The sequence below is a fragment of the Fringilla coelebs genome, assembly GCF_963513975.1.
Source record: "Fringilla coelebs genome assembly, chromosome: 2".
In the NCBI taxonomy this organism is placed as follows: Eukaryota; Metazoa; Chordata; class Aves; order Passeriformes; family Fringillidae; genus Fringilla; species Fringilla coelebs.
The window spans coordinates 74331980-74356927 of record NC_140029.1 but is presented as its reverse complement, the minus strand read 5'-3'; the positions used below and the strand labels follow the sequence as shown (position 1 = coordinate 74356927).

The window sequence follows — 24948 nt, the reverse complement described above, 5'->3', positions numbered from 1 at the left end:
CTAAAACACCCCAGCAACTTAGCTTGAGGGGGAGAAAGAAGGAGGAGAAATGCGCTATCCTTGAGAACGCTCTTCCTCTGCTTATCTTGAAGGCACAGCTATACACCTCTGGAAGGTTGCTCTAACCTACACCTCCAGCCCTCTGCAGCAGTGGGAAGAGTGTCTTGCTGTACTCATATCCCTTCCAGCCACAGGTCCTTCCCTTTTACACTGTGCTCTGTTGCTTCCTTTTCAGCCATTTAAGACCAAGTGCTATTGTCCTCTGCTGCTGCTGCTGCTGGAGCACGGCAAGACTTTGAAACAGTCTCCATGACAATCAGAGAGATGCAGCCTGGATCCTGATGGGGGTGATACATGGCTGTGATTGTATCCTGCAGAGCAAGGTACGTGGATGCAGCTGCTGGAAGATGTGGGTTAAGAACTGCTGGTTCCTCCCTCCTTTTACGACCATGCATGGTGCTGCGGGGAAACCTCTTTGCTCTGTGCTGCCACAGCATCTCCTTTTCTGGAGATGTTCCCCAGGGGCTGTTTCTATCTGGTGTGAGGGTTAGAAAGGGATGAGAAATATTAATGGATGAATGATTATAATGCCTTAGAAAATGGAGCTGAAAGTGCAGTGTATAGAGATCAAAATGAAACACAGTATCTGGCTGTGAGATTTTGAATTATATCAAAAGTGAATTTATTCCTGCTTTTTAACTTCTTGTTACCTGCAGAGCTGAATTCTTAAAACATCAGTTCCTGCCAATTATGGCAGTATGCTGTGTTCTGTCCAGTGTCTTCATGTAAAATGAAGTTTTAAAATACAAAAAGATGTGCTAGTTTTCGGTACATCAGCCATTCATACAGAACAAAATATTCAAATGCTATGATTTATAAAGTACTGGATGGCACTAGACTGGTTTTTTCCTTGGCCTTATGATGTAAAAATGAGGACAAATGCTGTGGAATGAAAATGAACATGAATTCTCTTTGATGAGCAGGATGTAACCTGTTTTCTGATTGTCTATGCTGATATCTTTGCCCATTGTTTAAATGCGATAAAAGAGCTTTATGCTGATGCTGCTTTAGTTATCATAAAATTCCCTCTTCGGGGCAAATGTCAGTCACATTAGTCTGATATTCTTTTATTACCAGGTTTTTTGTATCACATTTGAGCCAAGACACATAATCAAAAGGTATCCTGGATACTGAAATACTAGATATTTGTGTGCGTTTTTAATGGACCATGTGCAAAGAGCCAGATAAAGTTAGTGAAGGTGAGAACTACATGGCATGACATATGGTGAATAAAATTGATAATATTGGAACAGTAATGAGAGCTATGTAATGCTTATGTATCTATTAATATCTGTATCCACATACACCCCCATGTATTCTAAAAATATGTACAGTAGCTCTAACTTTCAGCAAGTAAAATGAGAATTCATAATGCAGTAGAGGGAAAGAGCATGAAAATGAAAACAGAGGCAAAGCCACAATAAAACTGAAGCAGTCAGGAGGAACAAAAGAAAAAAGATACCTATTAAAATTCATTCTATAAAAGGAGGATTGTGGATATAGGGAGCTATTTCCAGTGAAAAAATGTTTAAGAGAAGCTTCTTGTGGTGTTGCAGCAGCAATCTTTAACCTTTCATGTGTACTGTGGCCACAAAGGCTGTGTCTTGAGACAGAGGGAGACAATGATAAGACAATGTTTGGGTATTTTAGGATGAACAGAAAGCATTTTCTTCATCTTTCTTTACATGACCTACCAATGATAGACCTAACCCTTTAGAAAATTCTCTATGTCTGCTTTAACCTTGGCTCCATCTAGATGCTTTGGTCCCCTTCTCTAGTGTGTCAGCCTTTATGTTTAGTGACTCGTGCCAAGCACTCCATAGGTGGCCTCCTTATGGACGATTTCTCTTTTACCCCAGCATACTGTCTGAGAGATTTTAATATAATTTTGCTTTTTCACCCTTTTCTTTTCACTCCAAACTCTCACTCCCTATTTCATTAGGAACACAATTTTACCCGCAATTCTGCATCTTCTCTCGTGCCGGGAATAGGCTTGGAGAGAATCTCAATTAAGACTACATGAGAAATATCCAGACAAATCTCTTGAGATCTCAAAATAACACCAATGCAGAAACCATTCTAACTACTATGTTGCTAGGAAGGAACCAAGTCCTGTGGAAATATGTCCTGATGGGAGTGAGGTCTGATCTCCATGTTATAGGATAGTATCTCAAACAAAGAATATGCAGATCTGGCTCAATGCCAAGAGAGACCTGATTGGGAACAAGGCCAGGGCAATCAGAGCAAGAGGCAGGACACTGAGAGCTGAGCCCAAGGTACAACCAAAAGAGTAAGGGAAATAAGAAGACTCAGCACATTGAGTCTGGCACGGATCTCTAGCCAAGCCCAGGCTGTGTAGCTGTAAAATCTGTTATACCTATCATAAAATCAGTAAAGAGAGAAAAGTCCTCTGGGTCTCTCTTGCAAACCTGGTCTTGCTGACTTTTTGTTCCTGTTGCTGCCTCTATTTCTATTATTTTCTGGCTTGCTAATTGCACCTTTCGATGTGAATGTCACATACTTGGTCACTGCTCAATCTATGCATTTCTAATTTAATCACTCCTCAGGCACCAGCTCCTCTCAGTGCTCTTATTTGTGCTGTGGTTCCTTAAACAGCCCTGTAGCCTGGGAAAACCTCCCTAGAAATGAAGCAATATTCCCCACACATTTCATCTCAGTCTTGCAGAGAATGACTCTTGCTTCTCTCAGCTGCTGCATCTTTGCCTACACACGCACAAGCCACACTGACCTTTCCTACCACCGCATTTCTTTGACACTTGAAAGTGACTTGCCCGGTTTTATCCTCTTAGTCCTTATGACGTTTCTCTCATCAAAGAACCTTCCTCTAATAGAATTCATCTTCCAAGCTAATTTTCCGTTCTCTAGTGCCTGTCCTTTATGGTATTTTTCCAAGGTGATTCTTGTTCTGTTAATTTTGGCCTGTGTTACTAAGTAATCCCTCTGTCCCATGTTGTTGGCCTCTCTGTTTTTCTTGTCTTTTCTCAATTTAGCACAACACCTATGAATATTATTAATATGTTATTTATGTCTCTTTCTAGCTCATTCCAACTCAGATTGTCCTGTAATTCTGTGATTACTGGAAGTATTACATCAGGCAAAACCAAACACTGATCCTTAAATATTTACCTGTCCTCCCTATAAACTGGTGCTATTTTCTTTGTCTGTTAGCCTTGTTTTGGTCCTTCATTCCAGAACTCAGACCAAATGAGATATTTTTTTTCACAAGCAAGTTCAGTCAAGCTTTTTAAGAATGATTTTGGGAAGATTTGGAGGCAATCTTTCATTCTCATACTCTCCAGTTTTATGTCAGTGTAGCTACCTGGCTTTGAGGCAGAGGATGATCAGACCAATTGTTTAAAAAAATGGCTTAAATCCAAGAGTATTACATTTATTCTGTTCCACTCATCCATTGATTTTGTAATTCCATAAAAAAAGTATTGTCTTTGTCAGGCAAGATCTATTCTTTATAAATCCTGCCTCTTATTGCTCATCATTGCATTATTCTGTGCAAATGAAGTGACTATTTCTTAAGAAGACTTTTTCTATTGTTTTTGTCTTTTTCCGGCGCTAGAAGCTAAACGTATATCATGGTAATTAGTAAGAATTTTCTTCATTCTTTTATGAATGCTGAGACAGTGCCACATTTGCTTTTCTGTTCAGCATTGGCAGAAGGAGGACAGATAAAGGCATAGCTGTCTCCTTCTCCTCTTAGCACCTCCACACACCTGTGGTGTGTGATTCCAACCACTTGATGGTGCAGGAGATGTGGTGGAATGTGGCCATCACTGCTGCTTCTAAATCTCAAGATTTTGCAAGATAACTTATGAGGAATGTTATAGTAGCTTTAAGAGAATCCAGGAAGAATGAGTTGTATCATATGTTTGTTTTCTTAGGTTTTTTTTGGTTCCCGTTTCTCATGGCCAATAGATTTTTGTCAGGAAGTATTAAAGGTCCCCAAGGGATGTGCTACCAGAGTCTGACTATTTTATGCCTGTGTGCCTGTATCAGAAGATGATCAGCACATACATGGTTTAAACACTGCTAGAATTGTCCCATAGTTTCTTCCTGACTAATTCTGCAGCTGTGTCTAAGTTTGAAATGTACATTATGCTTCTGAAAATACTTTGAGTTTTATTTCCACAAGGGCAATACTACTGACCACTCCATTCCTCTGCTGTCCTGTGCATTTGGCAACTACCAAACACCAGCAAACACAATCTCATTTCTGGTGTAAGATATTGGCCAGACATTTAGGAAAGTAAAGTTAGGTTGCCTTGAGGTAGGGAGGTAAAGTTATCTAAGGGGCACAGTTGACTCCCTCGACTGGTTTGAACTTTAGTGCATGAAGAAGTACACCTTTCTCCTTTCCTAAGAGAAATAAACATTCGAATATTGCCTGGAGAGCAAGTTCATCCAGAGCTACATGTCCTAGAATCCTAGTGTGAGATGTTATGGACTCATCTGTGTATTCACCTGAAAAATCAAGGTTTACTTTTAAAAACTAGGTTTTTAACTAATTCACTGACTTGCAGCATAAGTAATTTAGGCATCTATTTTGTTGCTGTTCTTGCTCCACAGTGCTGAGCAGAGCTTTGCACTGGTGTCCACAGCCGTGCAAGCTGCAGCTGGGAAAGGACAAGGGCTTTGCTGGGGTTCTATGCCTGTGAGTATGTTGTGTTTGGTTTGGGTTCTAGACATGGCAGATGTTCTCTGAAGCATGGCTTCTCATTTACCTCACCATTTAACCAGGAAGACACTGTTGTATTCCTAAATTATTTTTTCTTTCTAGTGTTCCATAAAATAAGAACTATAACAGCAAAAAATGCAGTTGGCCACTACTGAGCTCACTGACAACTCCAGGCTGAGAAGCCACATTCATCTTGGATGAAGAAGGGGATGGCTTTACTTCATATTATAATGTTTCATCATCCACAAGTGAATTTACATCTTGCTCAGTTGTACCCTCATGTGGGAAAGATGAGGCATACAAGTAAAGAAAGAAATCACTGCAGCAATGTTCTCTAAATATACCACTGACTGTAAACCAAAGCACAGTAGAACACTGGATTTCAAAAATATTAGAAAATATCCCTTTTTGTGTCCATGGTCTTTCAAATTATATATGTTTATTTCCACTTTCACATATATGTGTGTGTATACATATACACATGTATATATACACACATTTATACATACATATCTATATTTATCTGAACTGAACTACTTACTAATTAGAATCAATACAATGTGTTGTCTGCCTCCTGTTCATTGTGTCTGCTCCCTTGTTCTGCAGTCAAACTCTAAATGCAAGCAAGTTCCTTTTTTCTGGGAAGTGTATGATCAAAGGAAGATCAAAGCAGAATCTGAGCTCAAGGTGTGTAATTTTTGGCTGATCAAACACTGATATGTTCCCCTGTGTTGAAACGAAGGTTGGAGGAAGTTAACTAACTGGCTATAACATTTCCTTTGCATTATCAATTGGCAGTTCTAAGGGCTCCTTCCAAATCAGAAATAAACTCTCTTTGCTACCATAGCGCATACTAACCACAGACATCCTTGCAAAACAATTTTACAGGTGAAAGACAGAGTCATACCCAGACCCTACCTCAGTCTGAAAGTCTGCTTGGGAGTTTTCCCTGGCCCCTATTTGTCCACTTGCAGCTAAGGGGATTGTGCTGCAGAGTAGAGGGCCAAATGCAGCAAGAGCAGAAGTTGCTCACACTGTTTCTGTGGTTTTGCATGCATTGTTTTCTCCAGAGAGAAAACTAGATGGATCCTCACAAAAGCTGGGAAGATGTGATTCAGACATCAGGGCTATCAGTGGGCAGATTACATGGCCCACACTTTTGATATCATTCTAATCTCTGGAAGCTAGATTGGTTTAAGACATGACATTTAAGATACCCCTGCTAATGTTGTTAGCATTAACTGCTATAGTCCTGGCTATACTTATGGTGCAAATAAGAATCTGATTCTTCCTTTGATCTTGCCAAGTTGCTTAGAGCCCAACAGATGTCAGTAATCCTAGCACCATAAAACAATATGTATTTTACCATCAGAAAGAAATACATACAGCAAATAAATTGAAGTTTCAGCTTCCAAAAAGGTTATAAACAACAGTACAGAAAACAGGGTATGTTTTAAGATGAGTGTATACCAGCAGCTTATAAAACAAACATTTGGAAATAACTTCCAAATTATATTCAGAAGTGAAAACAAAAGTGGTAAAAACATGTCAGGCTCCACAAATATGGACACTGATTCAAACAATTAAGAAAACAGCTAGAGGACTGTGAGTTAATACAGAGCCTCCAGAAATTGCTTTAAATGTAGATAACTGAGATCACATGTGTACATGTGTAGGGGAAGATCCCAAAAATTCTTTAGGGAAAGAAAGGTAGCATGGTCTCCTGACGTGATTATATTTCCAATAAATCCCATCAAACCTCTGAAATCTAACAGAGATTTTTTTTTTCTAGCTGGTGACTAGAACAAGGATGAAAGGTTTCTGGTAAAATTACTATCAGAACATTGACAAGAGTTAATCAGGTCAGTTAACATTACTACCGGAACAAGGAAGGTGAAAATCCTGTTGCAGGGTGTACAGTTGCTCCACAGCTTAAGCTTGCTGGAAATGCAGATCTGAGCAGAGCTGGTGCTTGTTCAACCATTTGTCCCTCTGCTGTATCTGGAGGTGGTGCTCAGGCTCTGCTCTGAGTGGACAGGTCTCGCACTGAGAGGCATCAAACCAAGTTTGTCTCCAGCAAGGTCAGACTTTGAGTGGCCAAAATAAGTGTCCCCCTGCCTCACTCTGCCGTGAGGTATGGTCTGATTTGCCTCTCCATCATTAAGAGTACCCTGTTTCCAGTACATTCTCTGGGCATCCAAAATGTTCACTCAAAATGTTTCCCAAGCAGTTTCCTCTAGACTTGCTGGGGGAGCGGGTGCAGAGAAGGAGGGCTCCTGTGCTCTCCTGTTCTCCCTTACTGGGACAGAGTAAGTGCTCACCTACAATAAGCAGAACCAGGTAATCTAAGTAGATGAGTTTATTGGCACACAGTGGGTGTGTTCTGCAGTCCCACTGTAGACAATTGCCTGCAGAATCTCTGACATTTGCAGACAGAAAAGGAAACAAACCTGTCCTGCTCCTGTCACCTCGGCAACACAGTCAAGCAGAGGCATTGACACTTCAGAGAGAGGTGTTCATTTGTATCTTCCAGTACCCAAAGGTACAAGGTTTTACTAAGAAAGCACTAGGAGAGGAGCATATTTAAACCAAAGCAGAAGAGCAGATTTATGCTGTCTGCTATGTGTGCTTCAAGAAGCCTGCGGTAGTAAAAGTCTGAAGGATTAGAAACACAGCCAGACTCAAAGAAACCTCCAAGAGGGCACTTTGGTACAGACCTTAAACTTCCCAATAGAAATAGAAGAGACTGAATAGTTTGCTTCTAAAATATAGGCACTAACTGAAAGTGATTGGGTCCTGCCACTTAATAAATAACCATTCATATTCTGAGGCTTCATAAGTGTGTGGGTGCACGCTCTTAGCCCTTCCTGGCTGTAAGAGAAAAAATGTGTTAACTTAAACCACCTTCACAGAGCTGAAGCTGGTGCCTGTTGGATTTCAGCTCAGCCGTGAGCATGTGTGTGCTCAGTAACAAGTGGTACCTGCTAAAGTGACATGAACTGCTCACAGATCTGAGATTATGCAGTGATAGGTGTACTAGAAGCTGAAGACACAGAGAACTTCTACTGGGCTAAAATCTCTGTAGGCCTATTGATCTGATGCCAGCTGAAGATTGAGCCTATTGCACTTAGGGAACAGATATCTACTTTGGCTTCTAAAAAAAGAAAAAGATCAAAAGAAATGGTAACTACACAGCCTTTTTTTGGCGTTTGTTCTAAGACTCAGCAAAGCTGGTGAGGGGCAAATATCGAACATTTGGACAGGCACAGTTTAGTTAGAGACTTTCAGCATAGGCAGAAAAAAAGAAGTTCAAACTTGGCCGTGTTGTCTCGTCTTGCCCAAATGAAGAAAATGGGAATGAAACAGGGGGAATGTGCGGGCATCCTTCCCAAGGACTTCTGGATAGCTTTCAGTGCCCACTGAGAAAGTAATCTGTAAGGTTAACAAAGGAACACTGGTGGTGATGGAATGCTCAGTTGGTTTGCTAACAGAAACCAGAGATGGCAAATGGGACAGAGGGGTAGGGAGAGACAGTGGGATAAGAGTGACAAGTGGCAATATGTTGAGCTGTTCTGTTTCTGCTATATTTAGGAGGTAGCGGTTATCCTGCAGAAGGAAATGTAGAACAAGATGTGCAGATTTGGAGACGATGTGGAACTGACAACCTGAGAAATGCCATCCATAAAGGAAGTAAGTCAAAGATGCTGAGAAATCTGCCTTATGTGTAGGATATGAGGGATGAGCAGGCAGTGCAAACCAAAGATGGAGAAACCAGAATATGGTGGTGCGAACTGCGCTCATTTGCTCATTTGAAATCTTGATATTGTTGCAGGGCAATGACTCAGAAGCCAGAGGGGGTCACTGAGGGAAGAAAGCCCAGGCCAGAATAGATCCCCAGGACACATTTGCAAAGAGCTAAAAATAGGAGAAATGCTTTAGTTTTCACACAATGAAGAAAGTTGCTAGATTTGAGGAATAAATGTGTGAACATTCTTGGAGTCCTTAGTCGCTTATGCAGTAGTATGCCAAACAGTTTTGCCGTGGTGGCAATGGTAATTAAAAGTGCAAGAGCAGCACTGGAGGCTCAGCAGCCCCCCAGGCAGCTGGCACTGATACCCGACAAGAAGCCCAGAATGTCTTTCAGCCAGCCACCATGGGAATATGAAATTATGTAGCTAATGCTTTCAGTGCTTCCTCTTGAACTTTAGGACATTTTTCACCTACACCAAACCATATGTAAAATACCAATGTAAGCATTGTTCAGCTGTGGAAATTCTCTTGAGTGCATATATGCCACTTAGAGATTGCCACTGAAGTGTGTGTGAGATCCAGTGATGGACACATGACACATCCAGCCTACAAAGCTCTCCCATCCACATTTCAGGGACTTGGGATCACACAGGGCCTGAAAAATCCTGGGGATACTGACACTGAAAAGAGGATGAAAGCAGGCCAGCTGCTTGCTGAGGGCACTAGGAAGAATGTGAATGAAGCTTGAAGCAAAACAAATAGGAAGAAAGTGAAGGAAGCTTAAAGCAAAATGAGTATTAATGACTGAGCTGTGGTAAGGCAAAAGAAGAGCACCAGTCTGGATAGAAAGAAGAGGCAAAGAATCTTCTGTAAGGCTTTTTAAAATAAAATATTGACTATTTTTAATTAAAATATTATAAAATATTTAAAGTCAAATATGTAAAATATCATAAAATATTGCTCATTTGGATGCTGCCCAGCCACCCTCACAAATGAACCCTCTCCACTGACACACACTTCTGTGCCTCCTACTCAGCTTTCCTCAGGAGGGTCATGGCAAAATGAGGCTGAAAAATAGGAAATCTACCATTTTCTGAGCTGAGAAGAGCAGTGCCAGGATCAATACAGCATGAAACAAGCATTGGACACAGCCTAACCACAGTCTCTAAAGCCTTCATTGCAGCTTTTCTTTGAGGTTTTGGAACAACTCTGAAAGAGAATAAACAATTTCCTTCTTATTGCAAGCAATGCCCATCAAAGTTATTTTAATGTAGAAAAACAAAAATGTTTCAAAAGTGTTCAAAGGGGTTCTGAGGGGCAAATGATGTGAACCCTCATTGCAAATAAGGGTACAAATAAGGGAATTGTTGCTCTTATCACTGTGGATTTGGGGTCCTTGCGTGTTCCCATAGTTCTGAGTGTTCCATGGACAAAAATCCTGGCAAACATTGTGTTTAGTACAACAGCACAAATGGCTCTTTTCCATCCACAGACGTTTTGTGGTTTACATTTCATGTTTTATGTCAGTTCTGTCTGGGTTTATCCCACTTGCTGTCCTCAGAAATCTCTCCCAGGATCCTGCTCTCCAGTAATGTGACTAACAAATCAGAGATGCACCATACTTTCTGCTCAATTAAGGACAGAAAAACAGCCCTCACACAAGCAGTATCTAGGCTATTGCTGAGAATGGTGCTGAGCATTTCAGATAGATGTTCAGAAAAGACTAAAAGCCAGCTACAGAAGAGAATCTTCATGAAATGCATTTCCTTCCAGTCTTTCTTACCCAGTGGCACACGATCTTTTATTCAATTTTTTTAGGAGAAAAACTGTAACATTCTATGTTTTTTTTTGCTTCCACAGAAATGTGAACATTTTTTGGACTCTTTTTCACAAAATGAACTCTTTCGGCAGTAAGAAATCTTGCAACACTAAATGACATGCTTTGTTCCCTTCCTGTTCTTTCTTCCCCATAACTTTTCTTGGGACCCTGTGGTTCTTCCTGTCACCAGCTAACTGTTCTTCAACTCTGAAATGGTAAATAACAAAATGGAGATATGAAATAATGAGGATGCAGCTCCAGAGACCTGGCTAAACAGAGATAAGTGGGGCAATGAAAGCTAACATGGCAGGGCAGCTAGATTGGGTGAAAGACACTTACAGCTTTTTAAGTTCTTCAAGATATTTACAGCTTTTTAAGTTTTTCAAGTTTGCAGTGTCCTACCAATTTATGCTGGAAGCATTGTTTTTATGGTCCATATGTACATTGCAAATGTTGCAATCCAGGGGTCTGCTCTTCTTCTGCCACTGACCCTTTCTGTGGCCTTAGCTAAATCACTTTACCTTGTTGTTACCTTTAAACAAATTGTGCTCTTGTAAAGTATGATCCTTCTTTAATGCCTCTGTATCATGACATTGACTTGATGGGGACTTCTAATGCTGTAACCTATTTAATTGTTGATAATAAAGCATAACTAGCTGAGAAGAATCAAACCATTTTCTTATAGCCTTTACTCAGAAGATTTTTTATTTCATGAAGGTTTGAGAGATTTCCATGTTTTGGGGGGAAATAGAAATGGATTGGTAATGTTATACACTGGAATATCTTTCAGCAAAATGTATACCTATAATACTTCTTTATTATCTCTTCATGTTCCTGCAGTCTTCCACCCTTACACAAATCTAGTCCTGGACAATTTTTTTCCTACAAAAAAAGCTATTAAAAGATGTTTTTGCTGTTCCTCTGCACTAATAATTTGTTTTCACACAAAGATTACTTACAGACTGTTCTTTTTTAGCTGATTTAGTTTGTTAAAAACATCTAATTGATTATATAAGAAAAAGAGACCAATGTACCTTTGCAGATGCCTTTGACTTGTTTTACAGAGTGATATTGTGCTGTGCTCTACAAAGTTCTATAATCTATACATCTTCTTATTATTATTATAACTTTTGTTGAGTATATTATCTTTCCAAAGCTATTGTTTGATTTGCCTTTCAGCAAGGGAGACTCCACCTTTCCAAAGTATCTTATTCATATTTTTACTAGGTTTCTGTTAAATAATGCAACCCATTATTTTCAAAAGCTTTCAACAACAGAAAAATATTACCGTGCTCAGAGCAGATGTCTGAACTGATCAGGAAAATGATTGTTGGGGTTGTGTTTGACCATTTTCAGAGACTTTGGTGGCATGGATTTATAGTATAAGAAAATCTCCAAGCTCACCTATGCCTCAGGCACTCAGCATTCACTAAGGCACTGAACCTCTTCTCCAGGTTCATGTGCTCACGTTCTCCTGTCTTTCATACAAATGCAATGTTACACATCTCTACTAAGAAGAGAACACAATAAGACAAGCTGGAGCCAGTAGTCACAGCGATGAGATTATTCTGAACTGCCTTTAAAGTTTCTTGTGTTAATGACTGGCAAATAGTTAGGACTTTTTAAAAGCCTGGCTCCAATACAGTGTAATGGCAGCTGTGAAACATAATTTCCCAAAAAAGCTCTTACAACAGAGGACTCGTGGTATCTCAGATATACAGAGTTCACCTATCTTTGCTTCTGAAAGCCCAAAGAACATACCAATTGTGCAAGCTTGCAGTCCCTTGTTAATTATAATCTCTGTTTATATAGCAGCCCTATCTCAAAACTCCTTTCAAACATTAACACTCCTAGCACTTCTTTTATGTAGGCATTATTATCCCTGTCATTATCATTATCTCATCTTCCATTTTATAGGTGGTAAATGAGCAAAATCACACTGTGAGTCAGTAGCTGAATTGGGAATAGAATATTGTAGTCCTGACTTTGTCCCTTGCTTTAATTACTCACTAACATGATTGTTATTTGTGGGTTGAAGTGATTTTGTTCAGTGTAAGATCTCAGCAAATAAGCATGATTCTTTGGTTTGCAAGATTTTTGTTTGTATAGCTTTCATGCTGATATTTTTCAGCTGTGGGTCTCGGTTTAAGTAGCTAATAAGAGATGCTGTCATCTTCCAATTAAATACCTATCAGTAAATTTTAATATTAGACCATTTGAATAATAGACTGGAACAGCTCAAATGAAGCTTAGTCGATCGAGCAATGAAGTATTTAGGTATTGATGTTGTGTCCTCATCTAGTCATAGTAAAAACCATGATGCAAACTATGGAGAAATGTGCTTTTGTAAAGTAGCTGGGTTTTAAGCAACAGTTGTCATTAATTAGTCTTTTCTTTTATTGTGAAAATACCATATGCAATTTCTAAATTAAGTTAAAGCCACTTGTCTATTTTTTTTTTTAGCCAGAACATTTTAGTTGGTATGAAATGCACAAATGTGTTCAGTTGAAACTAGACAGTTAACCTCATTTATTCCTTTTCTAGGACTGTTTTAATCTGGAAAGGCAATCTAATCATTGCATTGGCTCAAGCAATAGCTTAGCTTCAAAACATCCCAGTGACAGCACCCTTTGTTTCTCTGTCTTCAAATGTCATAAGAAATAGAATTAAAAAATAAAGATTTTCATGAGTGGTCACTCAGAAGACCACAAGGTGCAGTCCTGTGAGAAACTGAAGATGCCCTGAGAAGTGAAAGCATGGTCCTCTCATAAGAGAAGTGTAAGATGCTCAATATTACAATATGATTATTTAGAAATAGTGGATTGCCCTTTTTCTTCCTTGTTCATTGTTCTTCTCCTTTTTCTCTTCCTTCTTATTTTAAATAACAGGATATCTTTGTCATTCCTTTAACTACACTGTAAAAGTCTTATCCTCTGTCTGCTTGCCTACAGGTGCAAAACCTGGTTCTTGGTGAATTATCATAGAAATACATACTGCCTTAAAGGTCTATCTTTCCAAGGGAATAGATCCCTCAGATAAAAGTACAAAGCTCACTTTGCTCCCTTCTACTTGCCCCAATTAAAGAACAAAAAATGCTTGGTTTCAACAAACAAGATTTCTTTCAAGGTGATTTGAATGCTGTATTTTGTGGATGCAGCAGTCATGTACACAGTCTTTATACACCTGACAACCATGGAGAAGAGAACCTAGTTGTGCAATTTGTTTCATAGCTTTCTGTACTAACAAGGTTACAATTCCCTGCATTTGTTCTGCGCTATGTCGGCACTTTACACTCTGATCTTTAATTCATTCTTCTTTAATGAACCATTCATTTGCTCATAAACCAGATCTCCATGTCTCCCAATCACTTTATCAGACAAGTTACAGCCTCTCCTTTCCCTTCCCTTCCCTTCCCTTCCCTTCCCTTCCCTTCCCTTCCCTTCCCTTCCCTTCCCTTCCCTTCCCTTCCCTTCCCTTCCCTTCCCTTCCCTTCCCTTCCCTTCCCTTCCCTTCCCTTCCCTTCCCTTCCCTTCCCTTCCCTTCCCTTCCCTTCCCTTCCCTTCCCTTCCCTTCCCTTCCCTTCCCTTCCCTTCCCTTCCCTTCCCTTCCCTTCCCTTCCCTTCCCTTCCCTTCCCTTCCCTTCCCTTCCCTTCCCTTCCCTTCCCTTCCCTTCCCTTCCCTTCCCCTATTATTCTTTTCCTATAAGACATAATACAGCTTTTTATCCCATCTCAGCTGTGTCTCTACATGTCCCCTCATTAGGAAGACATCCCATTCTCCTGGTACCTGTTCCTGAGAGTTTATGCCCTACTTTAACACACACTTTGTGGTAAATGTCCTACTCTTCCTCAAACTTGTGGAGTAAATATGACAGACATTGGATTGAAACTGACAGATGATACCTGGTTACCTGAGAAATACTCTAACATTTCTCTGGTTTTTCATGCTGTCACAGTTTATGGAATTTTTAAATGTGTATTCTTATAAGAATTATTACATATTTCTCTAACTGGAGCAGCTGAAACCACATATAGCACTATGTCTGCATAGGCCTGTGACTGAAATGACAAATTATATTTTTATGTTGTATAATTTTCAGTTATGCAATTTCAATTTCTTGAAATCTCTCTTCTCACTTATATGTTGCTCCTCAAACAATAGCTATTTATGATTGTCACTTCTACACTGTGCCTCCTATGTTCCACCTGCACTTCATAGTCCTACAAAATGCATTCTTCTATAAAAATGTTAATTTTTGCCAGATTTCCCCCCTCCTGTAAATTCAGCCCTCCCTGTTCTGTCAACTCAGTTTTCCATTTGCTTTCCAAGCTTTTCCTTTTTACTCTGCTGCTTCTACAGTGTGACCCACAGAGGTGGTGAGAGGTAGATTAGCTAATCTTTATTCCTGGGCTCCTGAAGGCAAGGAAAAATATTTGTATCATAGCAATTGTTTAGAGACCTAATTTTAACTGCTGAAGTGTGAATGTCAGAAGAAGTAGCAAACAGGATTCCTTGGTGTAGTTATACCTAAGCACACAAAGAAAAGTTATGGTATCAATACTTTCTTGGAGTACAAAACAGCTAATCAGCCTCCTGCTATCATGCAAGGACATTGCTACATCCAAACATGTTCCTGTAGAGCTTTAAAAAAACCGGCCAACTTTGTTGAGTGTTTATTGCATTGATATTTTCTCCTTATTTCCAGATGCTCCAGTTGGTTTTATTTTATTTTGAAGAGAGTTTTATGTTCTCTCAGAGCACCTCTTGATTAAAATCAGATCATTCCGTTGCTTTCCCAATGTGTTTTCAGTCTAATTTCAGACTTGACATGGCAAAGAGTATAATAAAACTTAGCAGAAAGATACAGAGAGAAAACCGAAGAGCCCAGTAATAAAAGATTACATGGTTCTCCAGCAGAGTCTAATAAACACAGTGGTGAAGCAAGTTTAAAATGAAATCACAGTAAACAACAGCTTTCTTGCTGATTACCACTGGTAAAATAAGCACTTCTGAAACAATGCCATTTTTGCACAAAAGGATTATTCACCAGCACATCGTGCATGATGGCAGGTAAATGCCAGGAACAATGGAAGGAAAACCTTGAGCTCATCTGTCTGTCAGAGCCTTCTCTGTTTTACAAGGTGATCATGCAGCTCAGAGGATGGAGGGCTCTTGCCATGGGAGAGGCCGTTGGCTTTGCAGCCTGGGCAGCTCCATTTGCCATGTGGGTTTTTGGGAAGGAGGGAAAGAAGCACCTGTGAGGGGCTGCTGCTGCAAGGGGCTCAATCCCGTCCAACAGGCATATATTTTACCTTCCTGGGTAAAATAGATATCCTGAGTTGGATTTGACTTCAGGGCACAACACCCTCATAGAATAGGAACTTCACATTTCTGGTCCTGGTTTAGAAGGTATGGGCGTGAAGAAATTTTGTGCTTATGAAGTTTTGAGGTGATACTCTAATTAAAAATTAATATTCTCGCTCCCCACCTCAAACTACAGCCTCAGAAGAAAAAAGCTGAAGTGGTAGAAAGCTAGTGAAAATTAGGGTTTTTTTAAAATAAAATTTCTAAACTTAATTCAAAACTCTGTAAGAGAAGTGGTTAAAATCCTGGCTACAAGCAGGTTGACAGACAAACTGAAAGAACAAGGCTGTCTACTAAGACTTTCAGCTATGCAACAATGCAAGAAAAACGCATTTCCAGCAGCTGGTATCAGGATTTCTTTTAGTATTGCAATAATGGAAAAGTGGGGATAAAAGCAAGGTCCCTTGAATGTTCAGCGCCCAGGAGATAAGAGCAGAGAAGAATAATAATGAGTGCTGCTATGCTAACTTCCTTCATCACACAGTAGTTGATTAAAAAAAATTTATATATATATATATATATATATATATATATATATATATATATATATATATATAAGGCCCTGGGCAAAATTTGAGCTATGTACATTGCTGATGAACAGCACAGTGAGTTGGACTTGACTGAGCATGGATTTTTTTCTAGTAGAGCTAGAGGTAAATGGCTTTGTCATCCATTACACTTTCCCAGCTTTCTTAGATTTCCTCCCTGGAACAAAGCCAGGATATTATGGGGAGAGGGAGGCTTGTTATGTGCATGGAATGAACAAGAAAATCTCCTGTCACAGGCTGAGATGTGCTGCCTGGAGCTGAAAGGCCCAAATTCAAGTCCCTTCGCTCCCTGGCAGACAGCAGCTGCCAGGCTGTGACCCCAAGTGTCCCTTTCATAGTGCTGCTGTTCTCCACTCTGTACACATGCAGATGGATCACAGGAACACATGTGAGGACTGTTCTGCCTTTGGCCCACGGGATGACCTAGGGAAAGGGAGGTTGTTTCTGTCTCTCACTTGGAGGCTCCCCCTTAGCACGCCCTGGTGGGATTGCAGGGTGCCCTGGCTCACACAACAGGGATGCAGGCTTGAGGATGCACGAGCCCACCGTCCTCCAGGGCCGGGTCTGACCCAGCACAGGGTTTGGCTGAACAAGCATTGCAAAAGATGGAGTGACTGTTGTGTGGAATTGGCTCTGAAATGCATTCCAGCTGTGTTGGGGAAGCATGTGAGGGTTTTTATTTTATTATTTATTATTTATTTTAGCGAATTTTTAGGGCATAGTTGCAGTTAAAATATTGTCCTTCTTTCCTCCCTTTGCAATAATTTTACTCAGCTCCACTTTGCATTAGTAGATGTACGCATGTGCAGCTTTGGAATTCTAGTGTTATAATTAGATCTGTGTATTTGGTCAGGCAAGCACAAGGTTGTCTACTTATTTCTTCATTGTCTGGATCTACGTTCTACTCCTAGTACCATTTAACACCTTGTTGGATTCAGCAAAAGCCTAGTAACCTTCCTTGGTCGGCATCACATGCATGCTTTTCTTTCTTTTTTTAAATTCTCACCATCACATGTGGGAGGTTTCTTCTTTACCAGAACAAGAAAAGAATATTTTTCAAAAGTAAGAATAGAAAATGAATATGTGAAATATTCCCTAAACTTCATGAAGAATCATCTCCTGAAACTGAAATAATTGTGAGTCCATATGACCCAGACTACCTTCTTCTAAAAGGTGTGGGGGAAAGAAAGAAAAAGAATATTTGCTTCGGAGCTGGGTAGCCTAGGAAGCAGAATTGTCAGCCATCATAAAACTATTCCAGCTCAGAATCCCTGAAGGACACCTCTAGTATCTTTTCAGGATCTTAACTGCCCTTAACAGTGCATATGAAACAAAAATTTATTTTATTTCGGTGGTAAAATCCATTCTATCTACAGTCCTAGGTTTTCAAACCATGTTTAAATCACTGGGTTTCACCTGTTGTAGTGGGAGTATGTTAAATCCTGGAAGACTTCCACACAGATGGCCTTAATCCCATGGGGAGATAGCAGATTATTACCAGGGTTATTGGCATTCATGGAGTGCTTGGTCTGGCTGGCAAATGATGACATCAATCTTGGTGAAAAAGGGATCATGCATTATTCTACATGCAATCAAGTGCTAAATTTAAACACTGGTGGGACAATAAATTTTTTTGCAAGAAGGGTCATTAATAGGCAAGGGCCTGAACCATCAAACTTTTACTTACATGAACAGAGGTTACCTCATTAGGCAGCTGCCTTACTGAAAAAAAGGGCCTTGTAATACAGGGATTGAGGAATTAGTATCTGCAAGAACAACTTTTCTAATTATAGACTAAAAAAATTCTTGTATGAACGTCCATTCATGGGATTTAGAAGCATGTATGCTGTCTGCTTCTTAACAATTGGAATCGAGAGAATACTGGGAGTTATCGAGGTTCTAATGAGCACAAACCTTGTTGTAAAATTCAAAATCTATCCCCTTAATCCAATGTCCCCTATCACACAATGGCCAATCCTGTTTGAGCCAGAAACCTAATCCCCATAAATGTCATACTGTTTATATGGTATGCTTGAATTCACTATAACTAATGACCAATTTATTCTTGAAAGAGGGCACTCTTGAAGATATTGTATCCTTTATTTTCATGCCAGACAAAGTAAGGGTTTTTCATGACTGCATCATCTATACTTTTAATTTATATATTCAAATGTAATTATAATAGTTAATCAGAGCAAAGGACTAATGCACAATAACAACACAGATTTTTCCCCCTGATTTCTGAAACTTTCTGTATTCAGCTCATGGGTATTGCATTTGGTTGGCTCACAGCCAATGTGAACTGGAATACCAAGGTATGTTTCCTTTATTTTACAATGCTTCTCTTCTGACTCTCTTGTTAAACAGTGTAAAATTAGTTGCCAGAAAGAGCAAGAACAATCTCTGCTTTTCATTCATTTTAGCTAAAGCAGAAATATTGCAAAATTGTACATGAACTCACAGAGAAGGGGCTGGGACAGCAGGGAAGGAGTTAAACATTTGCTGAGGTCTGTACTACTGTCCACTCCCTGAATCCATTTTTCACTCTCTACTGTTTAGGAAAAACCTTGGAATAATAATCATACTAATACACAAGACACATTTTCACTATTTTCTAATCCTAAAAGCAAGGTATAATGTGAATAATTGAAGGCAATGGACAACAGGTAAAATTAATACACAAAGGATTTTTAATTTATTTAAGGTAATTTAACTTGCAGTGGCTTTGTGTTGCCTCTCCCAACACGTAAAACCTGAAGACACAGTCATATATTCTAGTTCAAAAAATAAGTAGTCCTAGCTGTTCACTTTTGCAATAAACACATCTCAAGTTAGTAAATTCTTTGGTTTTGAACTTTATCCAATCCCCAATTTGGTTATTTCTGCCATAAACAGGGCTAACATTCTAAGGTATCTTCATACCTTTATTATATCTCCTAATACTGTTTTCTGTGCAAAATGCCATTCTTATGGTGTTGTTTGGGTTTTTTAAAATGAATTATTTCTAATCATCTGGCAACTTCCGACCAGCAGTCTCAGATCAACCACTGCACCTTCAAAACTCACACATGGTTTTGGGATTAAACGCTATCCTTTTCCCACTTTCAGTTTAGGCTAAAGGAATCAGTGGGGCCTGGTCAGGGAGCACAGCACTACTGGTTGCTTCCTTGGCTGCTTCTGTGTGGGATCAGAAGCATTCTCCAGTGGCACAGGCCATGAAGAGTGGTCCCCATGCCCCTCACCCTGTTTTGCAGCCCCCCTATTCAGCTGCAGCTTTGCAAAGAATAGTGGGAGGAAAGAGGGAATGGCCTGAGGATGGATGTGCTGTTTCAGCCTGTGGTGGTTGTTTTCTCTGCTAAGGCAGCGAGTATAGAGCACTGATTAATGCAGACCTCAGACATGCACGTTGGGGGAAGGCAAGGAGGAAGGAAAAAAGTGCAGGCAGAATGCCAGTGAGGCTGTGGATGTGTGAGAAGGGGTTGGACATGTGTGCAAGGAATGCTGGGCTGAGAATCACAGAACCGTATCATAATTTGGGTTGGAATGGACTTTTAACACTCGCTGAGTCCAACCCCCCTGCACAGGGAGGGTTTTAGCAATGGCACCAGCTATGCACCTGAGGGAGCTGAGGGAGACGAGCAGTGGGCAAATGAGTGGGCAAGGGCTCGTCTCTCAGTACTGGACTGAACGTCTTTCCTCTCTGTGCAGCACCCCTCCAGCATCAAGCTGTATTATTCTGGGGAGGGGAAGGAGTAATGGAAACCCCTATTCCTCTGGTTTTAGGGGAAGCATTAAGTTGGAGTCCCTTTACAAATCATTGGGACTATCCCAGCAATCTTGAATGTAGTTCATTCTATGCAGTGTAAATCTTTCTCCAGAACAATCACAGAGTTAATAGTGCCTGGCCAAATTTCACAAGCAGTGGTGCATTTACTTATCAGAGACAAAAGACAGTACAGAAGAAATCTGCCTTGAAGCAGCAAAGGGCTTAAATGCTCAGCTAGTCCGCTTCTGTCCACCCCTGTGAAAGGTTCTCGGCTGTCAGGGTCAGCAGATCTAAGGGATCTTTGTTCTTGACTGAAGATTTTTCCAACTCATGTCACAGCTTACCCCGTACAGATTTTCCTCCAGGCTTTTTAGTCACTAGAAAGGATGGATATTTTCGGTTTCTTCTTATAGTCCTGTAACTTACACCAGAGCTTTATAGCAGCTCTCCCTCCAGCACATGGGGTTAGTCTAGAGCACACAACATGGAACCAATGGAACCTCCCACCCATCAGATCTTGTCCCATGTTGCCAGACACTACCACATCAGTTTGTTACTTTTGGAAATGTGAAGAGCTCCATCCTAATGGTAATTATTTTTTCTGCCCTTCTGAAAGTTAGCACTTCTGAAAGAACTTTTCAAATAATAGATTTCTTACATTTAGAAATCATCCGATTTTTGGCATAATTGCCTTAATGGGGAGCTCATACCTGTTTGTTCTTGACTAAAACGCCTGCGATGCACTTAGCCTTGGTAAGGCAAGTTTTCACACATATTCCCACCAGGAGTCCCTGGCACTGTTTCGCTCCCACAGATTGACACCAGCCTCCCCGAGCAAGGACGGGCGCCCTGGCTGTGCGGAGGGACGGGGTTTTGGGGCCGGCGGGGGCTCGGCACCCGGGCGCGGTACGGTGCGAGCGCGTCTGGCGGGCAGCCGGCAGCCGCGGGGTGAAGGCGCCGGCGGTGCCTCGGTGCGGCCGCTCTGGCCGCGGCGCGTCTGCGTGGCCGGGGCCAGGGGCGGCGGGGCTGGCCGCAGTCGGTGCCTCTGGCGGAACGTCCGGCTGGTTTGGGGAAGGGGCTGCGGGCCGCGCTCGGCGTGGCGGCGGAGGCGGGCAGCGAGGGCGGGGGTTGCGCGGCCCCGGGCGCTGCGGGCGGCGGGGGCGCGGGGTGCGGCGGCGGCGGGCCGGGGGCGCGGGCGGTGCCGCCGCCGCGGGGCCGTGCGGGGCGGCGGCCGGCGGGCCGGGCCCTGACGTCAGCGGCCGGGGCGGCTGCGGCTGCGGGCGGCGCTCCCCGAAGCGGCGGTGCCTCCGCTCCTGCGCTCACTCCGCGCTGCCGCAGCCCCCAGCGCCCGCGGCGCCCGGGCGCTCCCTCGCCGCGCAGGTAAGGGGGGCTCCGGGGCGGGCGGCGGCTCCGGCACGGCGGGGCAGGACCCGCTCGGCTCCGGCAGCCTGGAGCCGCCGCGGCGCGGGGCTCCGGCACCCGGCCGCCGCTCCCTCGCTTCCTTTCCCGCGGCAACTAGTTGGGGGAGCGGCCGGGCGGTGCTGGCCGGGGTGCCGAGGAATTGGCGAAGTCGGAGCGGGGGCGCGGTGCCCCGTCCCGGCACCCCCCGGCAGGGAGCCGGGGCCGCGCGGAGCGGGGCGCAGGGCGGAGGCTGCCGCAGCCGGGTTTGGGGCGGGGGGAGCTGTGCAGGGTGGGTGCCTCGGGGCGCTGATGTGTCCGGCTCCCTTTGCAGGCTGCTCGGGTACTTCAGAGCGAGCGAGAGGCTGAGCCGGCAGCATCCCGGGCGTTTCCAGCAAGCGCCCGGCGGCAGCCCGACACCGACTGAAATTTAGACGTCTTCAGAGAGGGGAGGAAGATCCTCATCTTCCGTAGCCTCCTCAATGAGTGCCAAGCTCTCCAAAGAGTTGAGGCTGTCCCTGCCGCCTTGTCTTCTGAACAGGACATCCGCCACCTTAAATACCAGCAGCACCTGCATCACGCAAGTGGGTCAACTCTTTCAGTCCTTCTCATCCACCCTGGTTTTAATTGTCCTGGTCACCCTCATCTTCTGCCTGATCCTCCTCTCCCTCACCACCTTCCACATCCACAAGAGGAAGATGAAGAAGCGGAAAATGCAAAAGGCTCAGGAGGAGTATGAACGGGACCACTGCGCCCGCAGCAGCAATAGCAGCAGCCAGCACCCTGGGACAGTGGTGCAGGGAGAGGCACCTCAAGGAAGAGACAGCCGACTGGGAAGACCCCCCCAGGACTCGGAGATCCAGCGTTCCTCTCCCTCGGCAGCTCCCGGCTCTCAGCAAGCTTGTTTGGACACAGCTGGCGTGGGGCTCCTGCAGACGGTGATTTTGTCATGATGGTTTGGAGGAGACCTCGCAAAGGCACTGACTGATGTTTGTAAATATCTGAGTGATTACTCTAGTCCCCGAAGAAGAAGAAAACATTGCTAATTCAGATGAACGAACAAGCCCATGATCCAAGCGCATGACAGATCACATTGCGTTTTTCATTGACTGTTGTGAGGAAAGGATGCATCTTTTTACTGGAGAAGGAGCTGCACACAGCTACTCAATATCAAGTCATCCACCTGCACGAGAGGGTCAGGGGTAGGGGGTCCCTTTTCTCTGGACTTTATTACCCCAAGTACAGGGGGTTTCCCACTGCCCTTTGAATTCCCACTGCGCCCTGTGTCATTGTTACATGGTGTGGGTTGGGGTGTGGGGGGAGAGGCAGGTCTGATGTGTGCCTTGGGACCCTTCTGTCGGAGCAGACTGGTGGTACACTGTGGTCTCTCCTTTTGTGCTGGGATCTATGCCCCTGTCCCACCTCTCTCACTCCTTTCCAGAACTGGTGTTCCGGAGCTTGGTGTAGAAATGGCCATCCCTAGCTGGGCTTAACTGCAAGCACCCTCCGACCCCACAGCCCTATGCCCCCAGCTGCAGCACTGAGTGACCCACTCACTATCTGGAGGATGGAGTCAGCTGTCTCCATAGAGTGGTGCCTGAGCTTTCCTCTCCCATCAGCTCCCTTCATCTTGAAAAGCACCCTTTTCCCCATGCCATGACCCGTGAAACCCAAACCCAGCACTGTTCTGTGTGGGAGGGAGGGGTAATGTGCAGTAACTTGCCTGTGCCCTCCCGGGGGACGTTGTCGTTGTACCTCCTGTTGGTCCTGAAACAATCCAGTTCTGCACCAGGCACCCTGCACTGAATGCCTGCGTTTACAGCTTTGTCTCCCAGCAAGGAATCCTGCAGCAGTACAGATCTTGCTTCTACTTTTTTAGGATGAGGTGTATTTTCAACCCTCCTAATCTCGTAGACAATTAGGGACAGACAACACTTAATTTTATCGTATGTCCTCTCTTGGGAAACAAATAATGCAGTTGAAAATGTCCACTCCCAACCCCTGGCAGATATTTATTTTTGAAGTGGCTGCTGTGAAGTGGTGTAGTTTATCCCTAGCAAGCACAGAGAGTTTTGTTATCTCTGGATGGCGGGTGTGAGTGGCTGCTGGTACTGTGTGTGTTGGAGGATGCAGTGTGGTTTACACAAAATGCGTCTTTGCTTAGTGATCAAATCAATGACCATTACTTGAAGGTGCCTTAACAGCATGCCGTATCCAAACTTTGAAACATACAGTGTGATATGGTAGCAGAGGCAGCCCTCTACTGTGCATACTAACATTTAAAAATTGCAGCAAGGAAAAAGTGATCCCGAGGGATTTATTCTTTTCTTTTTCTTTCTGTTCCATCATTTAAAGTGATTTGGGGATACAGTAATAGCCCACAGCTTTTAATATTCTGTATCCTTTGTACTTCTTCTCATCATACATGCTCTGTCTGCCAGGGTGTCTGACTGAAAAAATCCCAGACACATAGACCAGGAGGTCTGGAGCTGTAATCCGTGGGTGAATGCCGTTAACCAGTTTAAAACTGGGAAAGAGAATGGCAAAAGTCCTCCATACTCCTATAATACCCCCGAAATGCAGACATTTCAGGGCAGTATTTCTGTTACCGAGTTTTCTCACTTCCTGATCTTTCCTGGTGTGATGGGAAATTGCTGTTAAGTTTGGATCCATGCCTCCCTCGTTTTAGGGAAGAGCTGTACCAGGGAGCCCAAGGAGCCGCTCCACCCGCTGAGGTTAGTGTGGAGAGCTGCTGTGTGTGTGGCTGAGCGAGGGGTGGTTAGGAGCCACGGCTGGCTCTTGCTGATAATGGCTACTTCGTTGTTGCTGGGCAAGGAAATTGGCTTTGTTTTGTTTCCCCCTAATAAAGGATGCATGAACTTTTGTGTTTAACCTCCTTATGCAACTGCGGCACGGTATTGCACCACAGGGAATAGATTTAGGACAATGAGGAGTGTTCAGTGAGCACTAATGGAGCTTCCTGACCGTTGATCTCCACTAAATAGAGAGGTATTACTTTCCCCTTTATTTTGTGCCTTTAAATCACCCCCCGCCCTATCCCAAACCGACAGTGTATAATTTCGAGTTTTATAAAAGCAATAAGATGTTCCAAGTCACTCCAGTGCGTTTCTGGTTGATGATTCCACTTCTTTAGTGTCTGAAGTCAGATACTCTTCCTTCTGCCTTATGCACTCAAGGCATGCAATAATTCCCCAGAAGTGTACTGCTTGTCACATCTCATTGCAGTTATAAAATTGCCCTATTTTTGAAGAAAAAAAGAAGGATGGAGAGATAGATATATATATCTTTATATATATATATATAATGGATATACAGGTATATGTATTATTTATATAATCTCATGCCACTGAAAGTAGTTGCGAAAGTGTGACTAGAGTTCAAATATTATCATGTAAAACTCTATCCTTTGTTAATTAGCTTTGATTTAATATTTTAATATCTCTGTATTTATGTAAATCTGTGTAAATTATATGGTCTATTAGTAAAATTTCATACTGACTTTAATTTTTGCAGA

General features: G+C 42.6%; 1 protein-coding gene across 1 annotated transcript; it reads left to right on the top strand.

Annotated features, from left to right (window-relative positions):
* Nucleotides 1-21895: 21895 nt before the first annotated feature.
* LOC311166847 (uncharacterized protein C11orf87 homolog) lies at nt 21896-22366 on the top strand (the record flags this gene model as incomplete). The annotated part of the gene is made up of 1 exon (XM_084227042.1): nt 21896-22366. One exon carries the CDS (start codon nt 21896-21898, stop codon nt 22364-22366), a length of 471 nt encoding a protein of 156 aa, XP_084083168.1.
* Between the last annotated feature and the right edge of the window lie 2582 nt (nt 22367-24948).